This window comes from Harpia harpyja, chromosome 5 (assembly GCF_026419915.1).
Source record: "Harpia harpyja isolate bHarHar1 chromosome 5, bHarHar1 primary haplotype, whole genome shotgun sequence".
NCBI lineage: Eukaryota > Metazoa > Chordata > Aves > Accipitriformes > Accipitridae > Harpia > Harpia harpyja.
Genome location: NC_068944.1, coordinates 27,818,733 through 27,844,010, shown reverse-complemented (window position 1 = coordinate 27,844,010; position 25,278 = coordinate 27,818,733). Strand labels below are relative to the sequence as shown.

Here is a 25,278-nt window from a genome sequence, read left to right as displayed (position 1 = left end):
ATGGGACTAATCTGAAGAGCAAAGGGTTTGTGGGATGGTGTCTCAAATCATGTTCCAGTGGTTTGAGGTATAAGTATTTATGCAGGGCAGGATTAACCAGTGAATTTATCAACCATGTAACTACCAGAAAAAAAAAAAATTCACCTTTCCCAAAGCAGATCCCAAAAGGAGTATTGAGTTACTGCTTTTTAAACAACAGTCGCTAGTGGCACCTTTGCCTTCTTTACATGTGGGATAAAAAAAAAAAAAAAAAAAGTATGCAGAATACTAATATCATCAACAGGTTTTAATACTGACTTCAGTGTGAGCAAGAACTGAATTTAGAATAGGCACTTGAAATTTTTCAGATACATTTTTAAAAGGGTGAGTATGTTCCCTGAACAACAGGGAACCAATATACACAGCTTCTGAAGAAACCAGGGCCTGAAATACATTAAACAGCATGACTAAGTAAAATATAGGCTCTAATGCATATAAATTTTATTTACTGAAAGGTGCTTTTTGGAGAGCAATATGAATTACTCATTTTAAAAAAACATCCAAAAGCAGCTGGAAAAAATCTATGCAGCTTTTTGTTTTTCTATTTATGCTGTCTTTAAAACAACACATTTGGAGTACGTGGGCACTTTTTTTTCAAAGCAGCATTCATGATACTGAGAAATTGATTCCACACGAAGATAAAGCTCTACGCACTTTCAAGTGCTTAGGAGTTCAGGCTGACTGTTTTCAAGTAAACTACAATTTAAAAGCAACTTCTCGCACATGCTTTTGTTAGCAAAGTACTTTGAGATATAAGAAGATTAGCCTTATTACTTATATATTAGGTAATGTATAAGTTGTTATCAAATTAGTTCATTTGAAAACAAAGAGAAAGAACAAAGCAAGCGAGGAAGGGAAAATGAACAAATTACCTGTCTCAGGTAAAAATGCCTTTGAACTTGTTGCTGCTGACTCCCCTCCTGAAGGTGAGGATAAGATAGCCTCTGTTGCATATCTTGTGCTAAACAATGCCCCAGGGCTACTAACGTGACAACCAGCCATCCTACATTCCTCGGCCTCTGCGCTTGGGCCATCATTTTACTTTAGCTCCACTGTGAACATAGGCTGCTATCCTTTCGGTGCTCACCCGTTCTCTTATATGCTCCCTTGTTCTCCAGCTTCTGACTCAGATTAATGAGTCTCTGTGCCGTGATGGGCCCCACCTTTAAACTTTATACATGAGTCAAGTTGTACAGCACACATTACTGTTCCTGAGGTTAACAAGTAACCCCACAGTTCCTGTAGCTCAATATATACCTAAGTCAGGGTGTGGCAGGCATCACCTCCTCCCCAACTAAGGCAGCCAGACAGAACTAGGTGATTAGAGCAGTAAATCACTGCCTGAGTAATGCTGCATAAACATACAGGGCTTACGAACTACCCAGGTGAGTTTCTTGATCGCTTCCTTTGGCTATGTATTTCCAGTAGGTTATATAAAAAACCACAGCAGCTTAGTTTATCAAGGCAGTAAGCAATGGGATGGCAGTAAGAATTTCAGTCAGTGCTCATCAATTTGTGTGTGGCCCAGAACATCAAATGTGTGGAAAAATAAGTTTCTAGAAGTATTTCCAAAATGGTATTCGAGAGATGATGAACAGCTGCCCTAAGCAGTGGACGCACACGAGACATAAGCCAGCCATAAATGTTTTGTTCAGTCTCTCTGCAGCTGCTCCAGTCTAGATATTGTTCTTACATTCTCATTTCAGAAACATTTGCAAGGTTAGTACAGCAATTGCTGCTTTATAGTAACCCTCAATTATTTTCTGAGAGAAAATTCCTCATATTTTGTGCACTCTGTACACTGCTTATCTCTCCAGTACTTCATTCTACTGCCTTGGGTGATTACACATGGGAACAGTCAAGCTCTAAGCTAAGCAAAGTGACAACCAAAAGAACTGCAGCTACAGGAACAGCATCAGAAACAGGATATACAACTGCGGCTAGGATTTCACCATTCTTCAGGTAACAGTATTACTTTGCAATGTTTACATTATCTTTCATAAAAATATCTCCAAATATTTTTGCAAATATGTTAATTTCAGCTTTCAAACATTTTCCTATAAAACCAGGAAAGTATCCAGAATTATCTAGGTTCAGGTTAATTCCCTTGGATCCTGCTAAAATAAGGAACACCAGGAATCTTCTCCATTGTGTAGGGTCTCACAGACTTTGATCAAGTCAATTCTGACCTTCCCTCCATTAAAGTAAGTATTGACCAAGATTATTCAGCCTCTCATAGGGCATCACAGAAGAATCCCTCATTATAGTGCCTTACACATGTAAAATGATGTTCACAGCTCCACAAAAGCAATCACAAGTTGAATAACCCTACAGTGCTTCTTAGACAGTGAAAGTATTTGAGCCATTGAAAGTGCACACGCTTACAAGAAGCACGTTTAATTACTTTAATAACTAGCCTGTTCCTCTAACTAAACCAGTACGTATAGCTGTAGGCAAGACAGAACATAATGGTACAGCATGGAGGCAAACGCTTCCTACCTGACATGAGTCACCAGCGTACTCCGGAGGGCAGGAGCATGTCTCTACACTGTATGCAATGCTGCCGCTTCCTGCGCTGGTGGCTTCTTCCAGCCCAACCTCACCAAGGGTTAATCGCTGAGTCTCCGTGAAGTAAAGGCCTCTGATGTATAAGCCATCTAGTCTAGACAGGATTATCATCAGTTCTTCTCTGGATACAAGGTTATTGCTGCTGGCATGCCTGAAGTTTCCCTGCACATTAAGGGTACAAAATGAGCACAGCCCAGTGGCTTCTTAAAAAGAGTATCTGCAAAGAAGACAGGATGACAGAAAAAGGGAGAAAAACCCCATGGAACAGACCTCTATAGTGCCAATTGATGTGGGGTGAAATAGAGGTCTGGAAAATAAATATAATGAATGTAGACAGAGGATAGGTGGGAAAAGGAATAATGAGCACAAAAAGGGATGTACCCTGTACTTTGCAAGGTACATATGGCTTTGAGGTATCAAAAAGTGAAGAAGCATACAGGTTCTTCTTCAGTCATCCAAATTTCTTTGAGGGATCACCCACCGAACCATAAAAGGGTGGGGGAAAATGCTTTTATTTTTAAGAGTAAGCAAAGTCCTACAAATCTAATCTTTGAAGGGCTGCCTTCACGTGCTTTCTTGCTACTAATAGACACAGCATTACTGAAAATGGAATCTGGCATGAAGAAACATTATCTTTGTTGCCTATACATGAGATGCAAATAACCCAGTTTGACCTTCTGAGCACAGATTTAAGGTAGGAATAATACCTGCTAACTTCACCTGCCTAAACGTTGGACACCCGTTCTAAACTAGGTACCTAGACACCAAGGAAAACAGATAACAGTTCATTCCATCCCTATTAAGTACAGTCTGGGGCTGTGATGAATCATCTTCCATTGATGACTGGTTCAGTATTACTCCACTGGCCCCAGAGGGAGTGCTAAGGGCTAGATTGGACAAGATGCCTAACTTAAGGGTGCTAAAATTAGGTGCCATGAACCTGAACCTAGGTTCAGTGTGGCGGTAAAGAGAGAAAAAAATGTTTATATTTAAAGGTCTACAGTATTTAAGTTTATATTTATTAACATTATCAAGTATTTGGCATTTCTGCACATACTACCTGCATATTTTTACGTACCACTGGGAAGAAAAGGGAAGACCACTCCATTTTCATTTCTTACCTCAACTAGCTGTACACGGCCATAATATTGACGGTCTGGCAGTGGGTTGTTGGGATCCATATAAACAACTTCCATTTGCTGGCCCTATGTGAGAATGAGGATATAACATTGCCATTTCACTACTTTTTATGGTAAAGCGTTCAGATGCAATAAAATTTGAAGCACATTAATTCTGTTCTTTGGGGGATAAAAACTAAGTAATACTAGGAAAACCGTATGTTGTTTTGTCAGCAAAGTGGTATAGCAAGCACTGTGCTCTAGCGTCAGCAGGGTTTTCACTGCTTTTGCCTATTAACAACCTTGCTTTCAAATAAACCACCAAGAGAATTAAATTAATGCTGACCAGTTTTCACAGGAACTAGTTATTACTTTTGAGTAAAAACGTTTTTGCATTTTCAAACACTCTTCTTTGCTGCCCCACCTTCATGTTAGAAAAGGCACTGCCTCCCGATATCATCATTAGAGCTTGCCTTGGAAATTTGTGGCTGGCATGAGAAGGGGAATAAGACTAATACTGAACTGAGGAACACTCTTTGACCTGACATCCTGGCGCACAAACAACTTTGGATACTACTGTAGCACTTCATGAGGCATATTTCCCAACGAGAATCCTATAATACTGAATTAATATTTCTGATGGTCTGCAGAAACAAGACCACCCTCTTGGGAGTTTCAACAAACTGTAAAAGATTCAAATTTTGGCCCCAAAGTGGTTAAATTAAAAAACTGTTAACCTAAAATGAATTTTTACTCCAGTCCCTTGAAGCCTTATAATTATGCTTAATTGTATGCTGAAGAAAATTCTCACAGAAAATGAGATAAATTACACAATGAATACAGGACATATTTTGCAGAGTCAAGGCCATATTTGTTGACAAGTGTACAAGGCACTAATTAATTTTTTTTCCACAGGTGTATTTTACAGAGAAAATTCTGTTTTATCTTTTTATTTGCTCTCAAGTCAGTTATGCTTAATAATATGTTACTTTGGCAACAGAGATAGCTGTGTTGATGGCTTTGAGCAAAATGCAGTAAAATCACTTTCATAGAAATGCAGCAAGTTGCTGTAAAAGTTAAGCACACTATAGGAACAAAATTTGCCATTGTTGTCAGGTAACAGAAAATAATCATGGTTTTGTTATTGCTTGAAAGAAAAAAATGATATTTCAAAACTTACTGTTAGTTGTATATCAGGTCTCTTATCCAGAAGAACCATGCCCTCACTAGGTAAGCCAAAAGATTTCACTTGGTAACTAAGGAAGCCACCATATGAAGAAAGCTATAATAAAATGCACAAGACCAGAGATACTTTACTGCACCATTGCTTGATATTAATATAACTTTGTATTCAAGTTTACCCTATCTCCCAGCACTGTAAATAGTATATTTACTCTTTGTTCATTAGACCAAATATGAAAATATGTGTTGCATGGAAGAAATTACTTTTTATTTTGTTTACTTTGTGTATCTGACATCACTTTTTGAGCAGTACCCATTACTGTTCTCTGTGTACCTGCATCAGGTTTTGGGTTTTTTTTTCATACCTGGGATCACAGCATCTGTGTCATGGAAAAAATACATATTCACATAAACTTTGTTCTTCCCCAGACTCTACAGAACAGATTTGGCTCATCAAGAGCAGGCGTCAGACTGACAATGACACTGGTAATGAACCCCATGAACAGCCATGGATAAAAAGGAAAAGTCAGACTAAGCACGTTTAAAGGTGGCTTTCATAGGCCAGTATTTTCTAAACTTACTACAAACACGAATCTTATCAGGAAATCTTTGCCCCACCTTTGGGAGGACAGGACTTCTACTGATATCAGCTGATATCAGCTCTGTTGTAAACAGACCGTTGCTGTAGGTTGAGCTGCAACCACACTTGGCTCAACTACAGGTGACTACAGGCAGCCTCAGACCCAACAAATCACATACGCTGCTGTCCAGAACAAAGACTTAGGCCAGTATGTTTGAATCATCTGACAAACAGCTTCCCTGAGTTGTGTATGAGTGACTCAGTTCAAAACAAATTGAGAGGAAAGGAAGCTCCAGGTGCAGCCTAGACAGTTTTTGTTCGAAGAAGAGCCTACAAGGAAGTTTTGTGGGTACTAGGGGAAATCGGGTGTTTTGCCACAGATAGACTATTTTGGTTTGCACCCCTTGCTGTTTGCCTTTATAGCTTATGCTTGGTTTTGACATGGGAAGAACTGCTTTGTCAGGTTTTGGTGTTCTGCAGGTAAGCACCAGCCTTCAATCTACCCCTTTCCATATACCTTGATGAATTACAAACAAAAAGCAGACATCTCAGTACTTAATTTGTTACTTTGATCACAGGGCCGTAATTAATGCTGTTATCTTTAGCCAACTGCATTTTAAAAAGCATCGTTTGGAACATTGGCTATATTTTGCCAACACAATCAAAACAGCCCTGTGTAAATAATTTTTTTTCAAATATATGGGAAAATATTGGTGTTATAAACTACCTTCTGTATTCTATATGTACAGTATTTATTTTCTAACATTAAGAGTGGTCTATTAAATAGAATGTTAAAATACAAAAGAGGAGAAAATGGGGACAATGTGATCTGAATTTCTCAATGTTAGTTTCTGCGCTGCTATAGATTTTACATTTGATTCCCGTTTAACTTTGTAAACAAAAGATAGAGAGAGGAATGAAAATATACTCTGCTAAATATTAATGTTCCAGTGGAACTAGTTAAAAAGTTTAAGATAATGGAAAACAGTATTTATACCCTCATCATACTGAAAAATGCCTGGAGTGATCTTGTCCACATTTTCCAAAAGAGGTGGTATCACTGGAAGTAGATTAAAACCTGATACTTTCAAAATACAGTTACGTGAATAACTGGTAAATTTATGAGCTTGTAAAACTAGCAGCAAGATAGTATTGGGGGGGGGGGGGTGTTCACTACTGCAGTATTGCCTGTGCTAAAATATACACAGTGTACAGCAAAAGCAGGTCCAAAAATAGAACTATTTTATTTACAGTGTTGTCCATGTAAATAAAAGCAAGTCATGGCATGCCTGCTTAGATACTGTAACATGCAACATAAAACTCATAGCACTGTTCTTAATAGCTGTGTTTAAAAAGGGTTATTGCCTGCTTTATATTTTGTTATGGGAACAACAAAAGTCCTCTTGGTTTAACACTGTAGTAGATAATGTATGCTTTAATGTGAAGTTTCTTTGAAAACAATTTGTAGACATTGAAACGAGAACGTCTATAACATCAAGAAAAAACACCCTAAATAAATGTGTTGGTCAACTGAAAGATACGTACCTCTGAGCATAGGAGAGCAGGTTGAAAAACACTGCTCTAATCTTTAAAATGAGGGCTAAGAGGAACTTCAAAAATTGTACCATCTTTAACGCTGTGGTGTCTATCCCACTAGTTTTCACTTGTGTGACAGTAGGATTGCATCTGAAAAGCCTGTATGTCCTACAGGTGGCTAGCAACTATTGACACTGTCAGAGTTCCAAACAAGGAGAACCTGGGGCTCTGGACCTGCAAGTCACCGCTAGCAAAGTCCCCCTCGTCAGTGTGATCCCCAGGCTGAAATGCTGATAGGTATTAACCGTCAGCAAAAGACTACTCCCATGCATGAGCAGAAAGAGCAGCAAACAGTTCAAAGAACACAAAGGTTAGAAAACCAGGCGTTGCTCTTCCCAAGCAATGTATCGAAAGCAAAAGGTTGGGGTTTTTGCGTGCCACTGAGCACGTAATCACCTTTTATTCTTTTGGAAATCTGCCCAGGAGATACTCTAGGGAGTCTAAAGGATACTCGGGCACATTGGCAAGCTCTACATGTTCTGGGTTTCAGAAAAGCAGCTTTTCAGAAAAGCTCCCTGAACCATAACTCCTGACCATGCTGTTCACATAAAGACCTCCCTGGCACCAAGATGATTAATTCTGTGTTATTGGTTATAATTTTAACACCGTACTCAGAAGTAAAATGTTGTGATTCCTGGCATGACAGGTAAGAGAGATAAGAATCTCGTGAGGAAAGAAAGAGAAAGATATCTAAGAAAAACAGTGAGACTCTTTATCAACAATGCTGGCAAAAAAATGAATACGTTATTAAAACAGATGAGTTGTTAGGTGTCATTTACCTTCTCTCCCAGGTAAGACGGTGGTGCTTTCCAGTACAGACTGTGCACTGAAGCAGGCAATTCTTGAACATCAGCCACTACACTATTACTGACTGGATTGAAAGTGACTGGAATGTCAATATATTCATCCACTGCCTCCAAGCGCCAGTTCCTCATGTCCACAAACTAATGAAAATACATAAAGGAAACAAAAGCTTGTCTCATCCTTTATTAAACTTTACCAGCACCAAGTAACGAGGAGAAATTGTTTACCCTCTGTAATTCCCTTAGCATAAAATTCAACCCCTTCAGAGCCACCCTAAAGTCTTTGCGCAATGGATGTTGCAAGGACCTCAAAAGAGAGCATAAGTGGGACAGATGTGCCAAAGCTACTTGGGATGTGGGCATTTGGTTTATCACCTGCGACCTGAATTCTATCTTCAATCAGATGAAGACATAACTCTTCTGGAGTTGACTAGGAATTGTCTACACAAACCCAAGGATATAGTTTGGAGGTGCTTTTTTAAGTCTGTTCCAAAACCAAACCAAGGACACTAATGTAAAATAAAGAGTACGGACCTGTTGTGATAGGTTAACTGGGAGGGAGGGGGCATGGCAAGATATTTTGGAGAGGCAGGCAATGTAGCCTAATATTCTGGCTCTTTAATGCACATTTTATGTTCATGGCTGTTGTTTCATGAAAGACCATACATCCTGTTATTTATCATTATGCTGGGGGAAAGAAAGCATAATGCATATGTACCACAACAGTTCTGTGGTGGGTTGCCCTTGGCTGGGCAGAGCAATAAAACAAAAAGATAGACATGTTTTCAAAAACAGTCTTTGGTGAGGACAAGTAATCACCAGAGGAAATTTTCCTAAAGCAAATGGAAGCTTGCTACTGACTTCACTGAGGCCAGATTTTCACCCTTTGCTTGTAAACAGTGAAGTGCCACAATCCAGATTGCATCTAGTCTATGTCTAAGACTAAACTAAACTCTTCATCCATCATTCTAGGACTCTGCTTCTCTCTCTTCTTTCTCTTGCACTGTTTCAGGCAGTTGCTTTTTTTTCAATCTTCAGCCATCTTACCATTCATTTATGCTACTAGAAATCTATCTTCTCCTTTTCTCACACTTGATGTCCTGTCTTTTTTACAGGGACGGAAAAAAGACAATTTTTACAATCTCTGTAGAATCTGTCACACACTTCTTAGGTCTCAAAATCCATCTATGATATAGACACGTAAAATGATACATCTGCTTATCAAAGCATCTTGAAGGAGACCATTGACTTTAATGATGAACTAGTGTCTGAAGATAAAGCAATAGAAGGCCAGCTCAACTTCAGTCCAACTAGTGATTTGTAAACAAACAGGTGAAAAGGGCCATTTCTGCTGAAAGGCACTTTCAGACTACACTTAAATCTTAACAAGGCTGCACTAAATCTGCACTATTGCTTGCAGAATATTTCTCATTCTTAGAAACTAATAAAATGTATTTTCGATTTTGGAAGAAATCTGGCATTTCCTTAATGGAATAAATGTAGGTTCACGATACCAAAGAAAAAAACTATTGGATACACCTTGGTTCTGCGACGAGTTGTGCTGCGACAGTTGCTGGTTGCCCCAAAACAAAAGCAAGAGGTGCATCCCCTGGGATTAGAAGGGTCCAGATAAAAGCATCCTGGTCGGCAAGTATCACATTCTGCACCTTCAACATTCTCCTGTTAAGGCATAGTTGAAAGAAATCTCAGCGCCTTCCTTTTGGTTTCGGTGAGGCCCCCAAAACCTCCTGCACATAAAACAAATCTTCTGAAAGAATATTTACTTAAATGTATGGAAACATGAATGAAAATGTGTGATTATCTGGATACACGTATTCCAAATGCAAATAAAAGTGACTTCTTGGAGACTATCTTAGTTACAAGCTGTCTTTCTAGTTTATAAAGTGAACCACTGAGTAATAAATATTAGTCAGAGACAGCTGGTAACTTCCTTGCCAAAACCCTCCTGCTGGCTTTTCGAAACCTACAATATAAAAGGTCACTTGTGAAAGTTCACATTTATCACATTTAATTATGCAGATCAGAACAAAAGAAGATTTCCTGGATATAATGATGTGGTGAAATGTCAACTGACATAATATGGCTAAAAAAAGCATGGGACCTGGTTAACATCCAAAAGCCAAGATGCAGATGCATAAAGTAGATCTGTGCAGGGTACAGACTGCTTCAGTGAATCCACGGACATCTACTCTGAAGCTCCATAACAGCCTTCAAAGCCTAAGACAGCCTGAACAACTGACAAACATTGAACTCATTAAAAAATGGCATTTAACTGCTACCATGATAATCTGTGCACATACTGCAAGGTGTGATGGTTTTGTACAGATGCATTTAATTTTTACTGAAAACTTAATGATAAACTCACTTCATTCACCCCGTTAAATACAAAATAGTCACTGATGTGCAAACGATGCTTGTGAATGCAGAAGTAATTTGATTTATCTGACCTTGCAGAGACAAATTCCTGTCTGGGGATCGCAAACATCTGGTTCTGTTCCGTCTCTGCTACAGTTACACGGCATGCAGTTTGGGAAACCGTAAGTACCAGGAGCACACTGATCACACCGCCGTCCTTTTATTCCTGGTTTGCATCTTTATCAGCAAACAAACACAGAGGAGGGAGTCAACAGGGGAGGCAGGAATGCAGCGAGGAAGGGAAAATTAAAACAAAAAGCAGGTAGATCTTTGAAGTGATTGCATGGCTATGACACAACTTTATGATTTCCACCGAGAAACAGCAGCAGGTTAGTATTGTTCTCAGATTTGAATGGTGAGATGTTCTAAATGGTCATAGAACTGATCAGGAATGGATTTGATTTTGAAGGAGATAAATGCTCACAACAGAATTAGAGTTCTGCAGCTATTCAGTGCTTGCAGTGCAGAACTACTCTCTATACACCAAGGTGTGAAACATGGATGTTGCACACAGGCAAGCAGAGCTGGAAGAAGATTTATAGCTGGAGGATGTGTCTGGGCATTACTCAAGGCACTCACCTGCTAACAAAAAGGTGGAGAATCCCAGGCATATGAATAATTATGGAGATTTTAATCCGCCACAAGGCTTGGGTTAGTTTACAACTGTTCACAAAGGATAAAATCCACTTTGTGCATAGTGAAGGCTGAATGCCTTGAATTTGTTTAGGTGAAGTACAGCAGATGCAAAAACCAACACCAGGCTATGAACAAGGCTTGAGATAAGAGAGAACATCTTTCCAGGGCAGCAGCTACTTCATCCTACCTTTACAACAAACTTGCACAGTCCGATAAAACTAGTGAAAATGTAGGTCTGATGATCCCTCTTCCTCCTGTCTGTGCTGGTAAAATGTCTGTACCTGCCCAAAGCAGGTTTCAAAAGAGTAAGGATCCATTGATAAAGAATGTCTGCCACCACCACCATCCACATCTCTACATTTTGGTTGTAATAGAATAATTTTTAAAAGTCTCAGCAAGTTGGTGGAGTCTCCTTTGGCTCTCAGAACCAAATCCATATGTGCATTAACACCATGAATTTAGTGGAAATAAACAGTTACAGTAAGTGGACAAGGTAGACTGCACTTCATGTAATATATGAAAGCAATTACTCAATTCACCAAACAATGGGCAAGATTCTCAGAGTCTCTCTGAATGCATTAACCCCATGCACAGATAACTGGAGCTGGATGGAGACTTTGAACCTCATGTAATCCACAGAAGGAAAAGTATTAATCAAAATGTAGTAGTGAGCTATATACTTGAGCAATCACTCCAAAAGTATTTGCTAAATGTCAAATTTTGCTGTCATTTTTTTGATATTTCCAATTAGGCTGCACATGAAAAATATCACCATTATAATCAGGCAATACAGCTTTTCACTGAAATGGAAAAATGTGACTATTTCTGCAAAAATTATCGTCAATTTTAGTCAAGTAGAAATGTGCTAAGCTCTTTTTATTTTTGCATAGTATTTATTTTGATTTTATTTTGTATTGTATGGGGAAAATGAAAGCAGAGACTAATCAGATTGAGAGTTCATCAGGAGATACGGAATATGCTACACTTTAACCCTGAACATCAGCTTCTAAATATGAAAACAGACTCCTGTTTTGCTCTTGGGATAAGACAATTATTCACTTCATATGGAAAGGAAAGACTTAGGAAAAGAATTTAAATTCAGGAAATAATATGAGCATTCTCTGAAAATTAGTGCTCTCTATCATATTTACAGGCTTAATGGCAGAGCAGGAAGGGCAAATTTCTCTTTGTTAGGACCCTAAAGTAGCCAAACCAATCAAACTGAATTAATCCTGGCCTTACACAACCTACTGGCTATCAAGTATTTGTACTCGCTATTTAAGGACTCGATCTCCCCAAGGATATAATAGAAATGTTCAACTATACTGATATGACAGCATCTGAATTTAAAATCATTCCCTATGGTTGTGGCTGTATGCTATACCTATTTTAGAGGATGTAAGTAAGAGAAAACTGAAGAATTTATTCTCGTCTCAGCATGCTGACTTACAGAAAAATAAGCATATGTCATGCAGAAGGCATAATTTTAAGGGCAATTATCACCTACGGCTCCAACTGAACCGTATTTTCCATACACACAACACCTATCATCAAAGCTTCTCAAAATTCATTGCAAACATTCAAGCTTTACAGTACTTAAAAACATCATTAGACTTAAATCCAGACATCAGCCTGTGGAAGGTCAACTGCAAAGTTTTAAGAATTTGGGAAATAATGTACACCATTACAAATGATGTACGTGCCCAGAAGTCAGGAGCTCTGACCTGCAGTCTGCTACTAACTGACATTGTATAAGTCATATGAGCTGGACAGAGATTTGGTGACTTACCATGAGTGACATGGCATGTCACTGGCAAACAGAATGCAAGTCCAGGAATCTCAAATCCCACTATTAGCTACCTGCACAAAAACCAAGTTTCCACACTGCAGGTGTCCCTGAAACAGCTGAGTCACCACTATCGCCAAGCACTGTTTAAACCCTTATTCACCATCATCAAAGTTTCCCACATCTCCTCCAAACACCTGAAAAGAATGGTGAAGCAAACCACTTGTGCATTGTTTATAATGCACCTAATCCAAACTTACTTGCATTGCCCGTTGGTTTTTTCACATTCTGGGCTTGCCACATTAACGACTCCTCTTTCTGAACAGTTGCAGCTTTCACAGCCAGCAAGAGGGTGATAGCTGAAGTAATGCTTCTGGCACACTTCACATTTTGGTTTCACAGTTCGTGGAGGGCAAATGCATTTACCAGTCATGTCATCACAAAGACGCTGCCCACAGTTGCATACTAGGTCGAAGAAAATGTTCCACAAATCAATCACATCTCAACTTACAATGATCAACTCCTATCGAGCTTGCATACAAAACAAACATGCACAACCTTTATGTCTAAAGGACATGATTCTTTTCTCTCTTTCACTAATTTTAAGCTCAGGGTCATGGAAACCAACTATGTGACTGTAATAGTAGTTTCAAAGCGTAGCTTTAGTGCCTGGCTCTTTTCCACAAATTGGTTGCTTAACTTCACCACAGGCATTATTAATCACTTCCCCAAACTGCTAAGGATTAAGCGACAAATAGTTTTGGTGTTAAGGGCACTTATAAACATCAAACATAATACCTGGGAAGGCAGCTGAGGACTGTTGGTATAATCTATAAATCTGTTGATGTAATTAAGAACACCACCAGAATATGAGGAATTAAGAATGCTATGTCTCTGATTATCTATGGAAAATCTTGAAGGTGTAAACTGGGATACAACAGTAATAACTTGGAAATGATTTAGCAGTCAGCACAGAAAAATCCATTTGACTGAAAGAGTGGCAATATGAATTTTAACCAGTTTAACTGTAAGCCTAATATGCCTGATCAGACAACACATGCAAAGGCACACTTCATCGTGAACTATGTGTGCTTTAAAGGAATGGGGTTACTTCTGCCTTAAACTGAAAGTTATGCTATGCTAAATCTGAGGTGGCTCAACTAGCCTCTCATAGGATCATGCCCTATAAAGAAAAGTGAGGCTGCGGCACCTATGCAGTAGGTTTATTTAATCAGAGAATTAAATAAAAGGTCGGGCCAGGTGCTGAACAAGTCGGAGCATGTACTTACACTTGCAGAATGGGAATCCATAGTAGCCACTTCGGCATCGGCTGCACTGACGACCGATGACATTAGGTCTGCAAATACACTGTCCTCCCAGGGGGCTGCAAGTAGGGCTTGTGGCACCTGCGCTATGGCAATTACATGGCAGGGCTCCGTTGTTGTAGAAAGCCACTAGTGACCTTACAGAGTCCTTACAGAAGGCTGATGATCCTTCTGGGCTATTTAAATTGAAATATAAATCATGTAAGTACTGGCACTTGGGAATTGGTATTAGCGTGCTTTGCAGCAGTTCAGTAAATTAGGGTCCCGTCTTTCAAACAGTTCTTTGACATAAGGATGGCATCAGTACACATGCAAGGATATACTTTAATTAAATTAGTGGTGAATGGCTTTGAACAGGCAGGTAAGAGATTTTTTTTCAAAGAAAGTGCGTATATTAGTCATATCAGTTCAGACATGCCAAGCAAAATACCAAATACCAAAGATGGAAATACCAAAGACAGAAAGATGACACAGATTTTCCTCTTTTGTATTGTGAGCAATAAAGCTCTACCTTTACAATTCATTTACAATAGAAAGTCATGGAAAAATGACTCACGGAAATTTAATGGGCCAGCATAAGCCATTAAAAGCATTGTAATGTAGCATAATGATGGGGACTTTATACATATGTCTTTAATACAGAGTAAAAGTAATATTAATTCCCAGCTTCTTGTCGACATTCAGTTTTTTAGAAAGTGATGCTTACTCAATATAAAAACTGTTTCGTCCACATTGGCTGATAAAATCAAATGACTTGTCCACTGTCTTTTTGTCAAGAATTTTGTAACTGTAGGTGTCTGCTGGAACAACTAAGACATTTTCCTTGAAACAACAAGAAAGCTAAATTGTACATTTCAGAGAAAAGCAAAAGACACAAGCCAAGGCATTTATATATTTAAATGTTGCTTCATTATGCGTTCTGGATTTTCTCAAAATCTGTAACATTTTAACTGAAAGAAAATAGGAAAATATACTTATCTTCCCCCCAGAGTTTTGATGCTATAAGCAGTGTATAGTATCTTAAAAATTTAAAATAAAACAGAAGCAGCGCCCAAGATCCTAAAAATGTGAAACACAACATTAAAGGATAAATTCTTTCTTTTTGGCTTTCATCTTTGCATCTATCTCTAAATGAATGGTGAAACTGAGGGTAACATTTCCAAGTACATTCATGTAATAAACATACCAGAACTAGCATTGTTCCATCAGGTATCATCACTGTAACAGAGACCTCGGGTTCAGAAATGTCAAGCTCAATTCTGTTTTCTGCAATCACCTGATCCCGACAGCCAGAGGTATGAGGGCAGAATGAAGCATTGAAGGAACCTAGAAGAAAAAACATAATTCCAAAAAATGCTCTATGTGCCAACATGCTGAGAAAGGAAATTAGATCAAATTCAGATGCTTACCTGACCACACATGTCCTGCCTCCACACGCACTTGCACGGGGAACACCGGGTGTGCGGGCTGATAAAAATGTACCACAAATACATATCTGCCTAAGCGGGGCACTCTGCCACGCAAGGTAATCTGGTTCTGCAGAAACAAGAACATCTCTGGTAGTATATTTGTTTCATGAAATATTCTTGCGTTTATGAGCTGTGCTCTGTGCCACCTACCTGCAATGAAAGAGAGGGGGCTTAGCATCTCTTGGCAAGTTAACTATCTTCAAAGAATATGGCATTATAACTGCATGCTCCTATCTGTTTGCATGCCAAGCACATCTAACAAAGTTTTCAAAATATGAGATACCTGTAATGGTGTCAAGGTGACTCTGTTAACTGAGTCAGAAGGTAAAGGGGCACTCAGTGGATCACTGAGTATATTTCTCCGTACTTCAGAAATTTTCCCATCCTTGAATGCATCCAGTACCAAAGCTGCTGGTGGAGTTTTGTACACTGAGGGAATGCATGTTGCACTAAAGACAGAATTATAGTAATTACTCTTGGGGCCATGAGAATTTCTTAAGCATCATAAAAGAAAAAGCAGTTGACTCACAGAACTCAATATATTATACTGTATTACAATTAATAATGCAATAGTAACCCCTGTTACTCTTTGGATTCTATGTAAATGATCAGAAAGTAAATGAAAACAAGAGGTATGGTTTTAACTCACAAAGGGGAAAATGTGCATCAACTAATTTTATTCACTCAAAATTTCCATAACCTGAACAGTTTCAATGGAAAGAGTTCGCTAAGGAAGATGAAACCTAAGGGAATCAAGAGTGTTAAAATTTTAAATAAATTTTAGTTAATCCAGTTAGTTACATTCACCAGAATCTGTATTAGTATTGAATTCTCTGTTCTACAAATATTTACATGGGTGTATCCTTTAAACATACAAGTTTTCCCACTGAAGTCAATGGGACTACTTAAGTACTTAGAAAGTTAAGTATACGCTCAAATATTTGTAGAATTTGAGCCAAAATAAATAACAGTGCTCCTTGAAAGCATCCTTATTCATGCACTACTGTGTTCAACTATTTCTTCCTTGGTATATTTAATTCTGAAAAACTTGACTGAGAGAAGTATTTTCCAAGACTGCAGGAGAAAATGTTTTGGGGGGTTTCCTGCTAGTCTTTGTTCACTTCTTGTAAGTACTCAACAGACAATGATTAATCTTTGCTCAAGACAGGCCCAGAACTGAAATGGCAAGTATGTTTCAGGGCAAGGATTGAGATGTGTTTGCCAGGCCTGTGTGGGAAATCACATGCAGCATCCATTTATAATACTGTTAAACTGAGCCAAGACTCTGCATCTTTCAACTTGGTGAACACTAAACACTTTCAGGAAAGCAAGAATGCTACCAGATAATGGTCTTAATAACATACGGTAAACTATGCAAACATAACAAGAGATTAAAAAAACAACCAACACAAAACCAAAGTAAAAGGTACAAATTTCTACATTAGCTTTACTTTAAACCATGATTTTCTCCCAGCCTCTTTCCCCTATTTTACTCAGAATATGGGAATTTTCAATGCAAAATATGAAAATGGGAATTTTTCAATGCAAAATACCTTTGCTCCAAGGACAAGTACCTTCAGTCTTAGAAAGCTGCTCTCAATTGTTACACTCCGAGCAGGAGAACTAAAGCTGCGATTCAATGCGATGCATGCTTGGATGCCCAGTACAGTCACATGCTTTTATCCAATTTACTATCCAGATTTTTCTGCTTTCTATTTCAATTCAACCATTATATTAGAAGCTACCGTCTGGAAAACTGTTAGACCTAGTCACCAACTCTTTCTGCCTCTGAAGTCTTGCAAATGACATTTACTTTTACTTTGAGGCCCTTGCCATTGCCAGATCAGTAGGAAGCAAGCCTGAGGAGTAGCATCACGAGGGACATCCTGGGGAGCGCAACAGGAACTGAAATGTGGGGCTCCCTAATTTGGAAGCTGCAGTGATAGTTCCTCTATGGCCCAATGAATAAAACATATGGAGAGGGGAAGAGTTTCAACAGGACAGAGCAAGTGCTCTGCAGAACCCAAACCTGACCACTTGGGAAGTGAAAGTTCAGGTTCAGATCTTCGCAGGACGAGCCGTCAACCTGGGTCAACCAAGCTGTAAGCAAGCGCTCTAATTACTGGTCCTATACAAGTATAATGGAGGAGAAGGATCACCTGGCGTTGCTGAGCGGGGTGAATGCTGAGGGCACACCTACCATAGGGGCCCCATGATGAGATGGACAAGGGAATGGCTTGTTTGTGAAGCAGGGGTTTACACGTTGAGTATTTTGATGCTGCCAAGTTGAGCTGGTGGATTTGTGCCTGAAAGCGCAGTCACATCCCCTACCTAATGATAAATTCAAGCCATTTTGGAACAGTTCAAGCAGTAACGTTCAGAATGAAACTCCAGATGGAGTGCTAAGCATTTCAGGCCACTGAAGCAGCAATGTTTCTCCAGCTTGGACACCTATCATACCGGATGATATGTCAAAGATGCATGTTTTCCAATGCATCAGCACTCAGTAGCTCAGATGGGCCAGGAAGAGGCTAGTATTAAGAAAATCCTGCACAAAGACTGCCTAGATTAACACTAGCTTTTTTACAAATACTAGTTTGCAAAAATGGCCTACAAATCACCTGTGAGTCACTAAGCAAAGGTTCATTCAAAAGAATTAAAATCCCATTTAGTCTGCCTTTCAAGGTCTTCTTCAGAAAATATGAAGGATAAAACCAAGCAAGTTACCTTCCATCACGGGTACTCCTGTAAGCAGCTATGCACTGTACTCTAGGATCCACATATTCAGGAGAAAATTCTTCAGCCGATATAATACAAACCTTGTGCTGAAAAAGAAGCACAAGGTACAATTAACAATTAATATTGTAAATAACAGGGCCAGGCCAGGACGGGAAGGATGAAGCCTAATTTTAGCATGGGGAGACCTAAGCCCAAAGCCATGTTCTGTCATGGACTTCCCACAAGATTTTGGATCTCCTTACCTGCCTGCAACTGAATGCCTCAGTGCCGAATAGCATTTTTCTGTCCTTCTCAGGGGAACGTTGGCTGTTCAGATGTTAAATAAATTAAAACATAAGTGTATGTGTGGCAATGGGAATGACAGAAGACCAGCTCGCGGGGTCAGAAGCTAGGCAAGGAGCGTGCAGAAGTGGGAGGGAAAAGCCCTCACCTGTGGCGTTAGAGACTTTTGGACCCTAGGGGAATTCCTAGACCTTCTGAAATGCAAGCATGAACAGTTGCTCGCACAAAGTCTGTAGGAGTGAGTTTCAGTGACACCAGGATTATTCGCAATAGATTTAGAACTCATTTTAAAAGCCAATGAAACTGCATATGATTTTTTCTTTTTTAACTAAAACTAGACACGAGCAAATGAAGCTGTGGTAGTCCTGCTATAGCCGTGGTGGTAAGAACACAAGGGAAAGCTTATGGGTAGATACAATAGTTTGCACTAATAAAAAAATATTACCTGCACTTACAAAATACCTAAGTGCAGTTTACAAAACTTGTGCATGAACTCCTTGAAAAGGAGATAAAAATGCCTGATAAGCAGTAAGATAACTATCATCATGTATTAATATGAATAAAAATTGCATAGGGAGAATTCATTAATGTGCAAAGTGATTCAGTTTAGAAGCAGGTCCTAAGGGAGCTCAGCTTGTGTTTTAGCAGTTGTGCGCAGGGACTAGAAACCCTTTATAAGCTAGAAGGCAGAGTGCTAGAGAAGTCCCTCTTCCTGGGCAGCAAACATTGTGCCTGCCCTACATGTAATGACCCACAGGGCTCCAGCCCATTGCAGCAGAACAAGGGTAGACTCTGAAGCTTTGAACTGCACTTTGTGAGCAGCTAAAAAGTTAGTGTGAAACATGGTCTGGGTTTAGACAGCTTGTATGCATCAGTGTGAGATAAAGACTATCAGGTTGTAAGAGCCTCTCTTGAAAGCTGACCTCGAGAACCCCATTTCCCCTTTATTTAGACCAGATTTCTGAACTCCAGCTTTGGGGATGGTTCCCCTTTGCCTCTCTGGTCTCCATGACGGGGTCACACAAGGGTCTTTCTTTAACTCCAAAGCTGCTGCCATTGACTCCATGATTAGTGTCCATATACCAGAAGCTCTTCTTTTCGCCCTTCTTCCAATCTTTTGCTAAGTGCAGTTTTTACATTTAACACGGGGATATATTTCCTGTATCTCAAGAGAATATTGAAATTTATCTTGCAGCAAGTTATTCAGAGAATGAAAACTAGAATTTAGAAATAAAAATACAGAGATTCTTAGCACAAGAGACTTCCACATGTGGAGGTACAGATTAATAATATCAACGTCTTATGGATATGGATCTTGTTAGCACAGCAATTGCTGCAGGGAGCTAACAGACAATTTAAATGGTATTTGTTCACACTGAACACTGCCTCATGAAATGAAGAAAGCATGTATCAGTTGTTAATTCTAACAGTTCCCCGAAACTACTCTATGTTTATAGCTGGGTTTCAACTCTAGATTTTAACCAACCGTGTAATTCATCTTGTGTTTCTAAAATGGAAAACAGAAACAGCATAGAAGAAAATTCGGTGTCCAGAAAAATGTATTCCTGGTGTGGCCAAAAGAGGGCAGTAAATGCTTTTTAGTCAAAGTATTTAAAAGTTACATGACTAATGAATGCATTTATTACCTGAAATGAACGCATTTATTAGCTGAATTTTGTAAAAGACCCAGGAAACTCCCACATGGGTTTTGAGGATTTTAAAAAGTGAAAGATAAGGAAAAAAAATGATGATGAAGTAAAAAAGCTACCAGAAGATTTTTCATTTAAAGTTTACATGTAGAAGAGAAATGAGAACTGAAATAAAGCACAAGAGAGTTGGAAAAACCCTCGCCAAGAAAGGCGAATTTCTGTTTATCTTTGAAACTGATCAAGTTTGCCTCAGTATTCTCTGAGTATATATAAAAAAACATCTTCAAGCATCTAATATACATCATTTCATACATTACCATACAGCACGTGAACATCGGGAGAAAAGTATCTCTCTTTACCCACTCAGGGAACAAGTATTAAAAAAGGGAAAAGAAAACAAAAACTTACCAGAAGAAAATTACTTGATGATGCCTTAAGATCTATCTTTGTATCTGCTAGAAGGTCATAGACAGCAATGCGATTCCTATCATCAACTACAACACTGCGACAAAGGAAACTGAGACAGAAAGCAGGATTAAAAATGAGCCTGCTGGCATTGCTGGGTTGTTTAGGCTACTGCCTAGCTCAGCTGCCTAGCTTTTGGCTAGCCTCCCCACTGGTGCCTAGCCGTCCTGCTGGATTGTAACAACTGCCTTTGGCCACTGGTGAAGGTGCAGTATCCTCACTAGTGAGACGAAGGATGTACCTACCACGTACAAAACACCGCTTGTCCTTTGTGGGCTGACCTACCTGGAGCCCAAACCTCCAGACCTCAGCTCAGATCTCCATCTGAGCTACTGCTTTAAGCAGGATGTGAACAGACAGATACACATACGTGCCATCTGCAGAGGTTTCCAAGCTGTGTAACATGGCATGTAACTAATATTCTGCGCCTGGGCCATAGTCCTTGAGGGGCCAGCACGCACCAGCTGCTGCTTTCCACTACTGCCACGCGCCGTTGATGGTGTGGATCAGCAGCTCTCACCCACACAATGGCAGCTGGGCAGATCTTGATTTGAGGAAGCTATTCTGTACACTGAGATACTCCTCAATACAAGTGAAAAAATTTAGGTTTGCTGCTCACTGACTAGCGTTGATTGGCTGCGCATCTTTGGTAAAGACAAACACATACTAAGAAGAGTCTTGCTAAAGCCTTTGAACTCTGCCTTGTTCAGGGAGCATGACCCCTGCAACTTGCCAAAAGTAACAAAAGTTTCCTTTTGCTAAATAGAAGTCATATAAGGCTCTAATTTCTTTTCTTTCTCTGCATTCCTGCTCAGCTAGGCCAGCCAGCATGCTGTGGGTGAGAAGCTGTAATCACCATACAATTGCTTCTCTATTCTCCTCTATGAATTGGAGAATGTGGAAGTTTCACTCTTGTTTAGAGCACAGCTCACAAATAAGGTCAGCTCAGGGCTAAGGACTTTTAAGACCGGAGAAATATAGGTCCCTTATTGGTGATTCGCTGGAAGCTTGCAGCGTTTTATTCTCTTACAATGTTTTATTGGGAATAATCAAGCTCATAGAGCTGTAAGAATGCCTGGCACAATGTCTTCCTGATTCTACAAGTTACTCTTATCTGCGTGTACCTCACTATGTAATTTCTTGATTTATTTTTTAAGAGAAGAGACTTTTAGCTTCCTGCTTAGGAAAGATGACACAGCAACTTACTTGCAATTTGACCATTAGCTTCATGCAGAATGGCCGCAAAAGGGATTTACTGCATTGCTACATTAAAGTAGCAAGGACTTTCTTTGTATTTTCATTAGCAAGTTCTTAATCTATCATATGAACAAACAAGTATGTTCAAAATTAGCCCATAAAATGTGTTTGGGGAAAAAAAAAGCAATAAAATGGAAGATTTATAGCAAGTAGTTTGGGGCTCAAAGTGTTACATAACAGGCTAAAATAAGAGCTTTCCCCAGCAATAACCTGACAAGGTCACTGCTCCACACAGCTCTGCTCTGTATCAGAAACATGCTGATGAAAATGATTTTTCTTACTGGGCAGTTTCATCCTGCATATTGCTAAGCCTCCAATCTGCCAAACTCTTGGCTCACAGGAAAAAGGGATGCATGTCTGCAGTCCCCTGGCACTGGGTAGGCTCTGCCAGGGGCACAAACATCTGCAGGATCACAACCCTTATTTGAGTCATAAGCTTATATGCTCAAGTGTTACAGACAATCTCACTCAGGACAGACAAAATCTCTTGTGCAGAAACATCTGCAGTTACCTCAGTAGTCAAGAAGGATAAAGAAGCATTCAGCTGAAGACGTTGCCTACAGCCTAACAGCCAGAGGATGGCTACACTCAGAATTTCAGAGACCTTTATGCTTCTGCTTCAGCAGATCTTACTGGAAACAGTGGGAATGCTCTGTAAAACTGGCTGCTACATTTTTTACAGTCAAAGACCTTGGACTTGCTTTTAACTAAATAAAAATAGTGCAGGCATCTACAGCCAACAGTGATGCTCTTCCACCGGACTTGGAGATTAATAGTTTATAAGGATTTTTGAATGTATATAAAAAAAGTAACGCTTTGTATAGAAAAACAGTTCACTGAAGCAGTAGCAGTATTTAATGAGCTGATTGCACAGAGAGAATTAAAAATCTGTACAATACCCACAGAATCATGTACTTGCTTTTAAATCATGCTGAAATTCAAACAATCTACATAGCAAAATGGATTCTAATATATAAAAAGTATAATTATATCCCAAATGCTTATTTAATCATGTAGTGATTACTTCAGAAATTCTTACCTGTATTTACAACTATATATTCTCACTCTGCCTTCAGTGACAGGTCCAGGGCTATGTATTATTACCTCGGCAGTGTGTAACCGCTCCTCTTCATTGGCATATTCAAAAACCAGAACATAGCGACCAACTTGAGGAACATTTATGGTCATCTGTAAATTGACCTAGGTCAAGATCATTGAAAAAGAAAAAAGCCATTAGATTTTTCACTCCCTTTCTTGCAGGAAGCTCCCTTTTCCTGCCCTTTGAGCCTACCGGTCAGCATTAGTCCAGGGCCAATCCTGTAATGTCTCAGCAAAAGACATCCAGCAGAATGGAAGCAATGCCTGTAAATATCACTTTGTCCACTAATAAGAGTCAACCAGGTTCAAGAAGCAGCTGCCATTATAACAGTTCTAAGCAGGCTGTAAAATAAGCCTAGAAATGAGTATATTATTAACTCTCTTCTTCCTGGTAGAACATACCAGTGAGGAAATTTTAATAATACTAAAAAATTGTCACTGTCATCTCTAAGCTATCTTTAATAACATATACAAATGGAGTCTACTTTTCCACTGAAAAAAATATTTCCAGGACCACAATTCCTACTACAGCAGTGCTGTATATTGATTCCCTACAAAGAGTGAAAGCATCTTCTCCAGCAAACAGCCAATGCTGCTTCCTGAAGCATCAAGTTTTTCTTTTAGTTTATCTGCACAAATTGGTTAACACAATATTTGATGCAAAATACTTCAAAGTAGTAGTATGGAAAGTGCTGTGGTTACAGAGGTTTTTGCTACAGTTGGCTATATAATTATTTTCAAATTTAAACTGTTTTTTTCTCAGTATTTCCTTAGGCTTTGAACACTTAAACCCGTAAATAATTGTGTCAACAGCCCTCTTGACTTCACTGTAATTACTCATACCAGTAAAGTTTTGCACATGCATCAGTGATGAAGCACCAGGGCCTGTGGCATGTAAGTATTCTTGTTGCACTTGGTATTTTTAAAAGCAATATCCAAGCACAGTAACAGATGGCATAATCATTTTTCATGTAATTATCATGTACTTGATAAAATACCTTATTTTTACCAAACACTTCTAGTATAGCTTTTCATAAAACATATGTTTCTCTTTCAATGCACCTACAGCAGTGGTATAATTGCTTCTGCTTGTTTTTAGTAAAGCAAATATTTTACCTAAGTTTAGCTATTTAAGAAAAAAGATTAGTGATGCATGTACACCATTTCTGCTGACAAACCATTATGCCATTTCTGCTGCAATTAAACAGTATGTTGAACAAGCCAGTATGCCTAAAGCAAAGGGATTTATATTTAATAAAATACTTCTATCAGAGTGAAATATCCACTCTAGTCACAGCTATAAATCTGCCTACACTGATCTGTTTACACAGTTCTGTACAGAATGCAGAGCTTGGTGCAGAGTCTGTTTTAGGGATGCATTACAGATCTGCAAATCCCGAGCTGTAAATCTGCAAGCATTTTAGTCCAGTAGGTTTATAGTCTACAGTGCAGATGGGACTGCAATTAGCAGGCAGGAATCTGACCTCTCTTCCACTGATATGGGTCATCACTGGTTGATCGGGAGTTGGCTGTCGCACAGATAGTCTTCTGTATTCTCCCCCATGCCTGAGGTACGCTGCCTCTGAACCAAGGACACAGGAAAATCTGCCCAATGGCAAATGCTGATAGAGCAAGCAGCTTACACAAAAAAAAAACCCGAACAAAACACAGGATTATTATTGGTTTCACGTGCAGCAGGATAATAATAAAATAATCCAAGGCACTGGTTTATTCTGTAGCATATATACTGACTGCTCTGTTGAAGCACGTCCTGAATAGGTGCAAGGCTCTGTAACTTGTATCTGCAAGATGGTTGCTTCGTAGTAATCACTAGGTAACAGCACCATATAATCCTAAGAACAAAGAATACAACAAATACAAGACCATGCAGAAAATTACAAAAGGAACATCTCTAGACTTTCACAATGTAGCAATGAACAAAACCAATCACATAAATAATTTTTACAGAGGATATCTGCAAGATGTGGACTTCTTTGTTGTTACATGGGCCAATAACATCAGAATATATCTCCCTAACTCTACTTACACCTTCCTAGAGACGGGATCAAGGCAGCTGCCCTGCAAGCAGGGAAGCTCTGAAGCCACTCTCCCATCATGTGTTGTACAAGACAGGGCTCATAAAGGAGCCCCCCCCCAGCTTGGTAAGAGACAGCCAGCTGGGTGCAGTTTTCACCCAGAAGCGCAATCCACATGCACACAACTCAACTGTGCGTGACTCCACAAGGGAGA

At 39.3% G+C, this 25,278-nt stretch overlaps 1 protein-coding gene across 2 annotated transcripts in view; it reads right to left on the bottom strand.

Moving 5' to 3' along the window:
• Window positions 1-25,278, bottom strand: part of LAMA3 (laminin subunit alpha 3) — a 124,412-nt gene that overhangs the window by 40,342 nt on the left and 58,792 nt on the right. For both annotated transcript variants that reach the window (XM_052787573.1, XM_052787572.1), the window contains 17 exons: window positions 24,781-24,881; window positions 24,513-24,666; window positions 22,970-23,130; window positions 20,617-20,725; window positions 18,266-18,363; window positions 15,822-15,987; window positions 15,479-15,605; window positions 15,256-15,395; window positions 14,776-14,891; window positions 14,034-14,245; window positions 13,005-13,209; window positions 10,355-10,499; window positions 9,426-9,566; window positions 7,863-8,027; window positions 4,906-5,007; window positions 3,729-3,812; window positions 2,539-2,769 (listed from right to left, as the gene is read on the bottom strand). In XM_052787573.1, the coding sequence (XP_052643533.1) occupies window positions 2,539-2,769; window positions 3,729-3,812; window positions 4,906-5,007; window positions 7,863-8,027; window positions 9,426-9,566; window positions 10,355-10,499; window positions 13,005-13,209; window positions 14,034-14,245; window positions 14,776-14,891; window positions 15,256-15,395; window positions 15,479-15,605; window positions 15,822-15,987; window positions 18,266-18,363; window positions 20,617-20,725; window positions 22,970-23,130; window positions 24,513-24,666; window positions 24,781-24,881 (2,457 nt within the window). The remainder of the gene's footprint in view (window positions 1-2,538; window positions 2,770-3,728; window positions 3,813-4,905; window positions 5,008-7,862; window positions 8,028-9,425; window positions 9,567-10,354; window positions 10,500-13,004; window positions 13,210-14,033; window positions 14,246-14,775; window positions 14,892-15,255; window positions 15,396-15,478; window positions 15,606-15,821; window positions 15,988-18,265; window positions 18,364-20,616; window positions 20,726-22,969; window positions 23,131-24,512; window positions 24,667-24,780; window positions 24,882-25,278) is intronic.